At 38.8% G+C, this 14,938-nt stretch overlaps 1 protein-coding gene across 1 annotated transcript; it reads left to right on the plus strand.

The window, feature by feature from the left end:
• Positions 1-600: 600 nt before the first annotated feature.
• Positions 601-3,281, plus strand: MARS2 (methionyl-tRNA synthetase 2, mitochondrial). The gene has a single exon (XM_040971937.1). The coding sequence runs from the start codon at positions 601-603 to the stop codon at positions 2,380-2,382; it is 1,782 nt and encodes a 593-aa protein (XP_040827871.1). The 3' UTR covers positions 2,383-3,281.
• Positions 3,282-14,938: the final 11,657 nt, after the last annotated feature.

Genomic DNA, 14,938 nt, shown 5'->3' on the forward strand with positions numbered 1-14,938 from the left:
TGAGGAATAACTCAGAAAATGAATTTGTACTAATGCACGAATGGCCTCCCTAGCTCCTGTCACCTTGGGTAAGGACTTGTCCGCAGAGCTACCTCCTCAAGAACTGACAAGGATTCCCCTTCTGAGTTCTTCAGGTGTTCCGGTGCTTACTCTCTTCTCTCGCCCTTCCTCTCTACCAGACCCGTCCAGGTTCTGAGATAAAACCTGGACGCTGTCTCAGAGGCCGACCAGGGCCCAAGCGGAGGTCATCCTCCGTGTCCCGCTCTACGCCAGCTACTTCTGCCAATGCCTGAAGGAACACTCCTGTCACCAGCAGCTCAGCCTAGAAGGGGAGGCCGGTCCATAGGGATGAAATCACAGCTCAGAGCAGGACACTGAGGACGCCATCTCCCAGCACGCTCCGACAACCGCCCACCACACAGCTCGGCCGGACGCCGTTGAGCGCCTCCCGCGGCCTCGCCAGGCGGAAGGAGAAGACGCGGGCCCCGGAGGCGCTCGCGGGGGGGCGTGGCCTTCCCGCCGGAAGCGGCGGCGCTGCGCATGCGCTCCTCCCACGTGCAGCCGGGACGCCGCCTCCGCCGTTTCGGGCCGGCCGGCACCATGCTGCGAGCGTCTGTGCTCCTGCTGCGGGGGCGCCGGGCGAGCAGCAGGAGTTCTCTCCCGGCGTGCTCTGGCCGGCGACACTACGGTTCGAGTTGCGTTAGCGGCGGCGACGGTTCTGGGGATGCGCGCGCCTACTTCACCACCCCTATTTTCTACGTGAACGCGGCGCCGCACATCGGGCACCTGTACTCGGCACTCCTGGCGGACGCCCTGTGCCGCCACCGTCGCCTCCGAGTTCCCAGCGCCACCGCCCCGCGACTCTCCACCGGGACCGACGAACACGGCCTCAAGATTCAGCAGGCGGCAGCCGCGGCAGGCCTGGCCCCCGTCGAGCTGTGCGACCGAGTCTCTGCCCAGTTCCAGCAGCTTTTCCGGGAGGCTGGCGTCTCCTCGACCGACTTCATCCGCACCACGGAGGCTCGGCACCAGGTGGCTGTGCAGCACTTCTGGGAGGTACTCAGGACCCGGGGGCTGCTCTACAAGGGGCTCTATGAAGGCTGGTATTGCGCCTCGGACGAGTGCTTCCTGCCTGAGGCCAAGGTCACCCGACAGCCAGGCCCGACTGGGGAGTCGTGTCCTGTATCTCTTGAGAGTGGGCATCCCGTGTCCTGGACCAAGGAAGAAAACTACATTTTCAGACTTTCCCAGTTCCGGGAGCCACTGCAACAGTGGCTGCGGGACGACCCTCAGACCATCACTCCTGAGCCATTCTATCGCGCGGTCCTTCAGTGGCTGGAGGAGGAGCTGCCAGATCTGTCTGTGTCCCGCAGGAGCAGCCACTTGCATTGGGGCATTCCGGTACCCGGGGACGATTCGCAGACCATCTACGTATGGCTGGATGCCCTGGTCAACTACCTCACCGTAATTGGCTACCCAAATGAGGAGTTCAAATCTTGGTGGCCAGCTACCTCTCACATCATAGGTAAGGACATTCTCAAGTTCCACGCCATCTATTGGCCTGCTCTCCTCTTAGGGGCTGGATTGAGCCCACCACGCCGCATCTGCGTCCACTCCCACTGGACGGTGTGTGGCCAGAAGATGTCCAAAAGCTTGGGCAACGTGGTGGATCCCAGGACTTGCCTTGAGCATTACACGGTGGATGGCTTCCGCTACTTTCTTCTTCGGCAGGGCGTTCCCAACTGGGACTGTGACTATTACGACGAAAAGGTGGTGAAGTTGCTGGACTCGGAGCTCGCAGATGCCTTGGGAGGGCTCCTGAATCGGTGCACGGCACGCAGAATAAATCCTTCTGGGACTTACCCAGCCTTCTCTTCTGCCTGCTTCCCCAGTTCCCCAGGCTTGGTGGGGCCTTCCGTCCGGGCCAGAGCAGACGACTACGCTCTGGTGAGCGCAGTGGCCGCTTTGCCCAAGCAGGTCGCCGACCACTTTGATAATTTCCAGATCTATAAGGCTCTGGAGGCAGTGTCTATTTGTGTCCGGCAAACTAACGGTTTTGTTCAAAGACATGCACCCTGGAAGCTGAGCTGGGAGAACCCGGTGGATGCGCCCTGGCTAGGTACCGTGCTTCATGTGGCCTTGGAATGTTTGCGTGTCTTTGGAACTTTGCTCCAGCCTGTCACCCCAAACCTAGCTAACAGGCTGCTGTCCAGGCTGGGGGTGTCTGCCGCAGAGAGAGGCCTTGGAAAGCTCTCTTTTTTGCCTCGATTTTATGGACGCCCATGCCCTTTTGAGGGCAGGAGGCTGGGACCTGAAACTGGGCTTTTGTTTCCAAGACTAGATCAGTCCCGGGGTTGGCTGGTGAAAGCCCACAGGACCTAGAAACTGTTCTTAAAAGACTTGTTAAAAACCAAAAACAAATGTGTTCTGTTATTTTCAGGAAAGTTACGCTAATGTTTTTAAAATGTTGCATCGTATGAGCCCCCAAATTGTCCCTGTGAAGAGCTGGCAGCCCTTCCGGTTCCTGATCTGTGTGTATTCCTCTGTGCTGGTTAACCACTCTTCATTGCACACCAGTGTATCAGATGGAACTGTCTCTCCTTCCAAACTGTAGTTACTGGCTCTACCTCTCCTGGCTTCTGCCACTCAGGCCGACTGGGATGTGTAGTGACTCTTTTATTCAAAGCAGGGTTTGGTGACCACCTCAGCCTTTTCATATTCATCCTTTACATTTCTACAGCCAGGAGCCCATGCTTGTTAGGTCAGTCTTAACAGTTGTTTGGTAACATCACAGTTCGACCAGCAGATGGCGCTAGTCTCATTTAATATGAAGTTTCAGACTAGAAGGGTGCTCTGTCTTGTGGTTTTTATGAATTTTCATTGTCGTAAAAGAAGAGGTAGCTGCTTACAACCACTGCAATACAAAAGTTCCTCACTTTCAGACGACTACAAACAATATTCACTGTTGAATGTTCAAGTAAGCTTGTATGTTGTTTATGTGATAAACAATGAAGTACACGGTATGTTAAGGATTTTAGGCTTCAGTAACATTGTAGATATGTAAATGATTCAAAAAGGGAATGTTTTCTTTTTTAAGGCTTAATTTTTGTCCTTCACAATTTACCTCATGTGACTTCTTTTGATCTGTTAGGATCAATGATGTGGTATAGAAATTGTCCAGTAATTGTCAAACATGTTAATATGTTTATGTTCAAGTGATTTTTGCTGATGATTCTTTTGTTCCTTAACTTATTAAAGTCTAAAGGCTTGTAAGTACTTTATTCAGATCTGTTCTGTTGCATTTGTTGAAGCTGACAGTGATAGGAGCAATTGGTCAGTGCTCCTGGAACCTCAAAGTGGATTTAGGGAACTTTCCAAGGTTCTATAGGAAACACCAGAGAAAATCTTACCGATTTATAAAATGCCTACAACATATTAAGCCAGTGTTACAGGTGACTGGGCTGCTAGGCCAGAGTTTAAAATAAAAACTTGCTTGAAATATCTATCCAAGCCTGGCAGCAAGCAGACACAAATTACTAAATAAACTGCTACGCTGACAGTCTCCTGCCCTTATTATTGGCACCACTATTAGCTAGCTTTTCAGTTTATTAATTAGCACGGTGAGAGGTTTCCAGTTGTTTGGAAACACTGCTTTTAAAAGAATGCTTCGGGGGGAGGGGGGTGCCTGATGTGGTAGTCTAGTGGCTAAAGTCCTTGCCTTGCATGGGCCGAGATCCCATATAGGTGCCTGTTCTGATCCTGGCGGCCCTGCATCCCATCTAGCTCCCTGCTTGTGGCCCGGGAAAGCAGTTGAGGATGGCCCAAAGCTTTGGGACCCTGCACCCGTATGGGAGACCTGGAGGAGGCTCTGGGATTGGTGCAGCTCTGGCTTTTGTGGCCATTTGGGGAGTGAATCAGTGGACGGAAGATCTTCCTCTGTATATCTGATTTCCAATAAAAATTTAAAAAAATCTTTTTTTTTTTTTTTCCGTTCAAGGCATTCTAAGGTAGAGAGGCTGTTTCCACACGTGGCACTTCAGCCTGCTCATTTTTAATTCTGGGCATTCCATATAGCATTTTAGTGGTCAGCTGGGATTACTAGGGTTGACTGGGATGTCGAATACTCCTGTAGTATACCCTAAAGCTGGATGGAACAGAGTGGTCAAGGGTGGCATGTGCTTAGATTTAGAAAATCAATGGGATGATTTCCTCTGTCCTGGACCCAGTATCCCTGTAACGCTGTTACGGTTCCTGCCATTGATGGAGAACATGTGTTTGACTTGAAGTCTTTCCTGTTAAGTGTGGGACATCTTACCAGGTCTTGGTTTGCTGGAAAGCCTGTGATTTGTGCAGGCACTTACTGGATATTAGCATACTTGCAGTCCCAGAAGGCAAAAGAAAACAGGAGAACCAGGTAAGAGAGGGCATATTTATTGCAAAAGACGATATTTTGACTCATGGAGCACGGTAAATTGTATCTGACTATTGTGGTTAAATGGAAGTTGAATCAGATTATCTCTAGAAGGCATGCTAGATGAAGCAAATATCCTTTGATATTTGACATCAGTGTTATAGTTTGATATGATCTGTCAGTTAAATGGCAATTGGAGAGGTGGAAATTTAAAATTGGAGGGCACATACTTCCAACAGAGGGAAGATGGTAGCTTATAGAACTTTTAAGAATTCCCCTTACTTCAGATATTGACAACCATATTTGGCATATTTTGAATCCCTGACCATAAAAGAACTATTCTATATACCCTTAAGATTCTTAAATCATTTTGGTATATTCCTTGATGATGCTGTAGAAGTTACAGCACTGCCTGTATTAAGTGTTCATGGGCTTTCACGTTAGAAGAGCTTAGACTATTATTTATGAAGTCCTAGAAGTAGAGGGTGATAAAATATATTAAGTAGTACAATTATATACTGAAGAAATATTTCATAAATGAAGTAATAGCTTACATATCTCAGGTTAGGAAAAAAAAAACCTGTGGCAACATGCAGAAGCAAGAAACATGCAATCTTTAACTGAAACCTCACAGTTACTTTGGAAGAAGATAGGAGCATTTTCTTCTATAGCTGATCTTAGCCATAAGGCCGAGAAGCGATTTTTTTTTTCTGAGGGCCTACAGACTTTGGGGCTAGGAAGGGCCTATAAAGTTGATGCTGAAATACCTGACAAAGGCCTAGGTTGGAAGATGGGCCCTGAGACAGATGTTTCATTTTTTGCAAGGTTGTATTTGTGACTGGAATTTAACTATAGATCTTAGAAGTTCTGAAACGGACAGCTGTACCTCAGGCTTCTAGCCAGAAAAATTTCCTAGTAGTAGCCAGTGACAATGAGTTCACTAAGTTCCTGCCTGGGTGTATGGCAGGGATGGTTTTATGGATCTCTTACTTCCCTTCTATTACGTGTGAAATGTGTAGTGACAGTGTTGGCTTGCATTAACCTAACCTTGAGTTGTGGAGAAGACTTCTGACTAAGGCTTGGTTCATAGAGCTACTGCATGATAGTCTGTAAATGTCTCCTTTTACTTAAAGCTGCATTTAAAATTTTTATAGTGTTCTCAATTCTAGAATCAAACAGTTCTCTAAGTGAATATACGCTGTCATAAATCCATGCATCTAGGTATTCTAGAAGTGATATATTACTGATTAATACTTTATATACATATTTACCTCTAAAAATGAAAACATCAATAATTCAGAAGTTTTATTTAATGAAACTTATTAATACTTAATAACATCAATTGATTTATCTATTAACTAGCAGTTTAAGTTCTGTGAATCTTTTGAACATAGTAATAGTCTTCTCCTTCCTAATAAGTCTTCAGAAACCGATCAATGTTGACTACAGTCATTACCAAAACAAGTATCTCCCCATTAGCTAAAATGCCACATACTGGATAACTCTTAGTAAATTATCATATCACATCCAATATATATTCTTATTTCCCCAAACTAGAGACTTTATTATGAATTGCATGAAGAATACTCAATGCTTACTTTTTTTTAAAGATTTATTTCTTTATTTTATTGGAAAGTCAGATAGAGGAGGAGAGACAGAAAGGAAGATCTTCCGTCCAATGATTTACTCCCAAAGTGAGCACAATGGCCGGTGCTGCGCGATCCGAAGCCAGGAGCCACAAACCTCCTCCAGGTCTCCCACGCGGGTGCAGGGTCCCAAGGCTTTGGGCCATCCTTGACTGCTTTCCCAGGCCACAAGCAGGGAGCTGGATGGGAAGTGGAGCTGCCGGGATTAGAACTGGCATCCATATGGGATCCTGGCGCATTCAAGGCGAGGACTTTAGCCACTAAGCCACGCTGCTGGGCCCTCAATGTTTACTTTTGAAAAAAAGATTTTATATTTTTGGAAAGCCAGATATACAGAGAGGAGGACAGACGTCTGTTGGTTCACTTCCCAAGCAGCCTCAACGGCTGGAGCTGAGCCAATCCAAAGCCAGGAGCCAGCAGCCTCTTCTGGGTCTCCCAAGCGGGTGCAGGGTCCCAAGTCTTTAGTCCTCCTAGTCGGCTTCCCCAGGCCACAAGCAGGGAACTGGATGGGAAGCAGGGCTATCAGGATTAGATCCGGCGCCCATATGGGATCCCGGCACATGCTACTAGGTTACTGTGCCTGGCCCTTAATGCTTATTTTTGTCTATGAAATACAGCTATTTTGTAAGATATTTGCTTCATCTTGAGATAGTAAGATGAAGCCTAATTTTGTACAGGTTATCATTTAAAATATATTTTAAAGAATGTATCAAACTAGGCTTCCTGAGTTGTTGAAGCCTGTGATAGGGATGTGACAGATCAAGACAGAGGCCTTTAGTGGACATCTAATATGATGGAGGGCAGAACAAAGTGGGCAGTGTTCCTGGTCAAGCTACAACAGCAGTTATTTGGGTGAGTGGAGACTGTAAGGTGGATTACGTCAGCCAATGGACTTCAGAGGGATTTCCTCAACCTTGGAGCAAGGAAATCAGTAGCATCTCAGAACTATCGAAACCACTTAAGCAGTACCTTTGGAACATGCTCCACATTGGAGACCGTGGGATGACATCAAGAGGCCATCCCACACTCCCAGGTGCTGGTACAGTCAGGCTGCTGGGAGTGACCCTCTTGCTCCTCCCTCTCCCTTTGCTCCTGATACACAAAGAATGGAAACAAGACTGGAAACAGCTGTCTCATTCACTTTCCCCCATTCCTTGATTCTTGTCACCCTAATCGGTGGCTCTCATGGACATGCATCCTTCTCAAATATGCAGATATATATATATCTCCCTATTTTCAGTAACCTCACCTGCTAAGGAAATTCTTAAAGAAACTCCATTTATTTTAAACTGATGTTATAATGCATAAATAGCCTATTTTGGTGTTACAGAAGAAAATTACAAATGCTAATATAAAATGATTGAAAACATGAACAGTTTAACTGCATGAAAATTGATGGCTTGGTTTTCATGCCACTTTAAGAGCTGGAAGGAATATTTTTTTGCCTGGATAGACAGAAAATATTTTTTACATTCTTTATATTGTTGTTTCACAAGGCATTAAAAAATAATGCTTCCTCAAAGTAAGAAGCTTAAGGTTTTTTTACTTAAATGTTCATACAAAGGTAGCCCCTAGAATGTAGTACATTCATAATAAATTTAAATGAAACATTTTTGAATCTAACTTTTTTCTAGTCTGAAAATTTACCTATGGAATTTTTTTCCCATAGCCTATGTGGAGACTATGAAAGTGGAGCATTCACATGTAATTCCGTAGTCCAGTGTAAAAATTAGAAATCAATGTATTCTCAGACAGAAAAACCAGAAAAATAGTGGAAACTCATTCTGAGTAGTGAAAAGGAAACTAGACCAAGTTATTAAACTAGACCAAGTTATTAAAACCCATTATTGTTGAGGTAGATGTTTAAATACTCAATTTGTGAAGGTAAACTATGTCTGAACTGGAGTCAGATTCGTTACAGATAGACAGCTAGGGCATGCCAGAAAGGTCTTTCACAAATATAGAATGGCATTTTTCATTTTTTTTTCCTCTGACAAAACAACATCAGGAGATTAAAAATGCTATTTGCATGGAAAGCACTCCTCAGAGACATTTGGAGATAGTTTGGATAAAATAATGCTGAAACTAGCTTTATTAGTAATTTGAGTCTTTAAATATGGCAGAAGAAATTCACATGGATTAGTATATATTTTTCTACTTTATATAATAAATGGGATTTTACAAAATTTCTTTTATATACTGCTAAAAATATGTAAATGAATATTTTTTGGTATTCTTTGCTTTGACACTAAAGTTAGACAGGATCTGAAATAAAAGTAGCAAGACAACATTGTGTATATAAAACATCTCAGTGTGTTAATGAATTTGTTAGACTTGATATTCTTTAGATATTTCCTCCAAAATACCAAAGGGAAATAACAGGATTCTTAGGCAATATTTCTTACATTGATTAAGCATTCCTTTTATATATTATTGGTCATATGCCTAAAGAGAAGGGTTTAATTTTATTTTTACTCATTTTTAATAACATGACTTACAAAAATAACCTTAATATTTAAGGTTAAGACATTGATCTTTTGTATTAAAGTTGTTTTTGTTATTGTAGAAATATTACATTATCTGTAAGATAAAAGTGATATCTTACAGTTTAGGCAAAGTAGTACTTTTTTGGGAATAAACTAACATTTTCATCCTACTTCATTCTTCTATAGAGACATAAATATATAAGAATTCTTTATAGGAATGAGCAGAAGAAATGTAGTGTATCAATGTATTTTGGTAAAATACACAATTTCCTAAAATAGTTACACGTCGATGATTTTAAAGCAAAATATAAGTTACTTAAAAATCCTTAAAATATATAAATGTTTTAGAACAAAATTGCCTTAATAGACACTGAATAAGCCTAAATAACCATTAGATTAAAATGCATGTTGAAAACACTAGACAAATGGAATAGTTAATGCATTGTTTAATGATATTTCAATTAGGGTTCTAGTAATTAGATCTTAATACAGTAACAAGATCTTCATATAGAGCATGTTACTGTCAAAGTAACTAGCAAAATGAAATATTCTCAGATGGAGTGACTTTAGAATGTGCCAGAATATGTAATAATTATGGCTATGCTATTACATGTTATTTCTCAATTTAGCCTGGAAATTTTGGATGATATATCCTCAAAATATATACTTTATGGATAGCTTCCCTTAATCTTTATGAGACAGGATAAAAAAATTCTAAGTTATTATTGGGTTATCATCTTCCTAATATTACTTTTTAATACATAATTCTTATTCTTGACCAACAGAAATGCAAACCAGCTTTTGTTCTTATAATGGATATGAAGTTAAAATAGTGAAATCATACTCCTTACTCCTTCCTAGTAATGTTATAAAATTTCACAAAATGCTAGAATAAATTCCGTGTGATTAAATTAAATACTGGTTATTTTGTATAACATAATTGTTTCATTATTAATCTAGTCTTATAAAAGGAATGCAATCTTTTTTTGAATAAAGCCAGTATATATATTAAAGAGGTAACATTTAGAGAAAACAGTGTGGCCACTTAAAAAATTAAAAAAAAATTTCTAGTTAGTATGGCATTTTAAAAACAAGATTTATTCTCATTGGAAAAGCAGATTTACAGAGGGAATGAGAGACAAAGATCTTCCATTTGCTGATTCACTCCCCAGATGGCTGCAATAGTTAGAGCTGAGTCAATTTGGAGCCCAAGGATCCAGGAGCTTCCTTCAGGCCTCCCATGCGGGTGAAGGGCCCATCCTTCTCTCTGAGGCCAAAAGAAGGGAGCTGGACGGAAAGTAAAACAACTGGGAAACAAACTGGCACCCATAGGGTATCCCAGCACTTGGAGGTGGAAGATTAGCCTGTTGAGCCATCACACTGGGCTCTGGCATTTTTTTTTAGTGAAAAAACAAAACAAAACAAACAATAACAAAACAAAAAAAACCAACCTCCAATTCTATGAAAGAGGCAATCATAGCTTCTTTGCATTTAAAATTTGAAATATGGGTGAATTTTATTCAGTTAAGGCTAACACTTTGAAAAAAATGCCTACAAACCTTACAAATTGACTGAATGGAAGAGGAAAAGGAATATAGTGTCATTGTTTTAAAAGAAATATGCATAAAATCTGACATGATATTTACAGTTAGAGCTTATACTTGCTACAATGCTGTAAGAAATTTTATGCTCATGTAAGAACAAGAGGGCTGTAAGAACAAAAGAAGGCAAGAAATAGATATGAGGATAATCTTTTTTTTTTTTTTAAAGTTTTTTGGGACACTGCAGCCATGTCCAGACCAGAGAGGATAATCTTCTAAGTACATTTAAGAATAGTTTATTTTAGTAGTTGGTGTAAAATAAATGGCCCAAACCCACAGATTTCTGGAAATTGTATATATTTGTGTGTGTATATGTAAATATGTATATACATGTATATACATGTGTATATACACATATATACATACATGTCTATATGTACGCGCATATAAATATATACATGTGTATATATACATATACACATATACATATGCATACACACAATTTTGTATTAATGCCTGCCAGAATTTATCATATAAACTTAGAATTTGAAATTCCTTTACTGAAAACATATAATAGAGATTAAAATATATAAACCTAAATACAATTAAACCAAAATAATGTGGAAGCCAAATTTTGCTCTCACATATTATCTTCCCAACAAGATACCACTTTTGAATGAGATCACATTACAAGTGGCTTCTTGCCACGTTCATTCTGTATATACCATGGCTCATCTATAAAAACGAAGTAACTGGAAAACCCAAACACCAAAGATATTTTTAGGTGGCTGTATGAGATTATCATCTAATAAGACAACCAGTGATGTGATGATTAAAATTTCTGAAACTTTATCAAGCTACATGTCTTGTAGCCTTTGATGTATTTGTTACAGATTAGATACTTACACTGCTTAAGTCATGATTTTATCCTGCACTCCAAAGTTCTTGCTAATATTCTCTTAAAAAAGCAAAAAAGAAAAAAAGCAAAAAAAAAAAAGAAAAAATGAACACACAAAATTTATCCCTAGACATTACCCCCAAATTTTTCTTCTTCTTTTTTTTTTTTTTTACCAGACCACATATAGTGGCTACTTGCTCTCTATTATTGGATAAAATAAGTATCTAGGATTCTACTTAATAGAATCAGTAGAGGAAAGTAGAGTAAGAATTGAGCCAGCTGCTCTAAAATCTTTCCTAGGATAAAAATGTGGCCTTCAAGAGTATCGAGGTTTCAAACCTACAGATGAATGTTGGGAAAGCTTCTTTTCACAGAATGTAATCTTGGTTCCTACTAAGAGATTTAAACAAAATTAGGGTTTGAATGCAATTACTTAAGGAAAAAAAATACGATTAACTGGACATGGATTCAGAAAATTTCCACTAGAAAGAAAGAATAGGTTATCCTATAACGTACTGCTGGACAGGGAGGCATCTGCTAGCTATATCGTTTTTTTTCATTATTTTAGTGTTTTCATTTTTTTAATATATGCTAACTATAAAAATAGACTTACTGTAATAGGTGAGGCTAGCATGTCCAATGGTATTTTTAAATTGTACTTCCTTTTGCATCTCTGACCTTTGGCAAAGATTTGTTACAAGATTTATGTACATATTGTATACAAAAATAGAGTTGGAGCCTGTGGGCAAAATAATGACCTGTCAGTGAAAGATTTGAGAATTATTAATATACAACCTTCATGTTGACGAAGTAACATTTTAATCCTCCTGCCAAGCAAAATGTCCAGTAAACAGACTATATATGTATACATATACATACATATATATACACATAGGTTTGTATTTCACCCACTGCTGACTATAAGGATTGCTGGAGATATTGTTTTGCTCTTCAGTTCAGAATAGGAAGTTTCAGCTAAGTTATCCATAATGACTAAATATCTACCATAGAACATTAAGGTATGGCAAGATCCTCTTGCCTGAGTCTCATCATTTGCTTTTCCTGCTTTAAATGATTTGAGTATGAATATTGTGACTCTAGAAGTATGCAGACATTGAGGAGGTTGAATTTATATCAGAAGAAAACCTTGATGTAGCACCTAGGTCAAATCAATTGCCAAGCTTGCGTTTAACAACAAGTTAATACCAAAATTGATAATAGTTCTTCTACAAGCTTAATTAGCAATTTCTATATAGTTAGGGTAAAATAAACTGGCTTAAAAGATCAAAAAGCAAATTTTCTCTAAAAAGGCATGTCAGACTATATATATATTCATAATTTCCATGATTTAGGTTGATCTACCAAGGTTCAGAATGTTTGCCAACAATGAAACATCTTGCCAGTGATAGAATAGTACTAAGTAATAAAAACAATGGGTACTTTTCTTAATGGTATATCAGATCTAGATGCTTGTAGGGTTAAAAATGTTTTAAATTATTCAGTTATACAGTTTATTTATAGCACTTCAATATACTCTATGAAGCTACAAAATAATCTTCCAACCATAAAAACATTCATGAAGTACTATAATAAATTAAAGACAGCTACTAAAGCCAGTTATGAGTAAATTCACTCCAATGGCATCTGATTATGCTTAATACAATTTTTATGCACAATTTTTGAGTTAAGTGGGCTTCTGTAGACAATTATCATAAGCATTCATATATCTTAGGATTACATAAAATTTTATTAGCCTTAAAAAGTGGCTTGAATCTGGTATCTGTAATTAGTATTTATGTATAAAAAATCAGAATAGAATAACCCTTTCCCAAAACACCAAATACTACAAGGAAGGTCTGTGTAATGAATGAGAAGTACCTAGACAGTAGTTATTAGCAAGAATACTGGAAAGGAAGGAAGGAAGGAAGAAAAATTTTATTTTTTCTTGATGGATTTCATGCTTTCAAATGCACATGGAAATGAGCTATATTATCTGAGTATGAACATGTAATGGTATAGGCTATTGCTGACTACTGCTATTAGAGGGACTAAAGTTTATCTGGGATTATTTAAAATCCTTTTCTTCTCACCTTGTACTCATTCTATATTTCCTAGAATGATGACTGGAGGAATACTTCCAAGGAAAAATTTCAATGAACAATCTAAAAACATTCCAGAGTTTGGGAGTTTATACTAAGATTATCTGATAAAAACATGAATAAGATGTTTGTCATAATTTACCTTAGAATTGAAATATTTTCTGATTCAGACTCTTAGATGTTTCCGGGATTAAAATAGACATTTAAGATGTTATTTTAGTGATGGATTTAAAAATGACTCATAGTTTTTGGCTAGGACAAAACTATTTTTGGGAAATACTTTGTTGGGTTTTAATTTTTATTCATTTGAAAGAGTGAGCAACCAGAGCAAACCAGAGAGCATCAATCTGCTGGTTCACTCCCCAGATGTCCAAAACAGCAGGGTCTGGCCCAGGCCTAGACCAAAGCCAGCAGCCTGCAACTCAGACTCTGTCCCCTATCAAGCAAGGCCATGAAGAAGGTTGGAGGATATCTTCCATATAACAATATTGCTAATAAATTCCATGTTTTTATTAGTTTTTTAAAATGAAGCTAAATTTTGAGAGAGCATAGACTGTGAATTATATATGTGCACATATATATAGTGTGTCTGAATTTGTCTACATGTAATGAGTAGCTCTGTGAAATAAACACAATTCCATATCAACTGTTATCAAAATTCCTTCCCCAGTAATGCATCATTAATTTATTAACAGTCAGAGTTTTGTTTATCATCATGTTTAACATTTTGAAAATCAAAGCATCAACTGTTTTGTTCTTAAGGTTACTGCTGTTAAGATTTGTAATGTCAGTGGTTAATAATGTTTTCATACAGAACAAAATCTTGAAATTTTATTGTGGGAGTTGCATTTTTCATACTAAGAATAACTAATGTACATATGATATTTGTATGCTTATATACGAAACCACTTGACATAGTAATTATGGTTTCAAAAGAAAATATTCTATTTGACTCATTAGGAAAAACTTTGGGGGTCCATGTCTTATAACTCTGCTGCTAAGCACAGAATAAACTTGAAAGTTTGGATCAGGAGAAGGAAGAGATAGACTTCCTAAGGTAATGCCCATTCTTATGGTTCCCCTCCATTCTACAAGTGAGAAGTCAGCGAAATAATTATAAACGATTATAAAAAGGATATTTTCTGTACAACTACAGATTTTTTAGTGATGAAAAACTCAGTTTACTCTGTAACTTGAGCAAGGGCTTGTTCTTTTGCTTAACCAATTGTATAAGAACTGACTTTAGAACCAGAAAATAAAGTTTTCCTTTGGTGTAAAAATAATATTGTATTTTATGGAAACAACTGTTCTTTCAAAAGTGAATGATACAGGTAACTAAATACATTGCTTACATGGTAAGAAGAAAAGGTGTTTAAAGAACACTAACACTGTGAAGTGTCAATCAGTGTTTTGAAGTCACATTAGAATTGAGCTTTTCTTTTACTAAAATTCCATGAGGTGGATCCACAATATACAACATTTTGAACCAATCAGATTGAGTTATAGGAGGGTTGCAGTATCACCTCAAGCAGAAAAAATTCAATATTATCCAATTAATCACATGTAAAATTAAGAATGCTGATTATGTTGAAGGTATTTCTAAATTAAATAAAACTGGAAGAAAAATAAGTAGCAGAAACAAGTAAATAAAAGAAAAAACAGTAAATAGCAAAGTAGTAGAACTAAATCATTAAGGCTAAATTAACCTACCATATTCTAAAAGATACAAAAGTAGTAAAAAAGTCTGATAGAAATTATTCTTAAAGATTAAAATATGAAAGTATATGAAATATATATGTAAGTATGAGAAGAAAAGAACACAAAGCCAAAAAAATGAAAGACACCTCACTTTTCCCA

Source organism: Ochotona curzoniae, unplaced genomic scaffold (assembly GCF_017591425.1).
Source record: "Ochotona curzoniae isolate NIBS_2020 unplaced genomic scaffold, NIBS_Ocur_1.0 contig_2210, whole genome shotgun sequence".
Classification (NCBI taxonomy): domain Eukaryota; kingdom Metazoa; phylum Chordata; class Mammalia; order Lagomorpha; family Ochotonidae; genus Ochotona; species Ochotona curzoniae.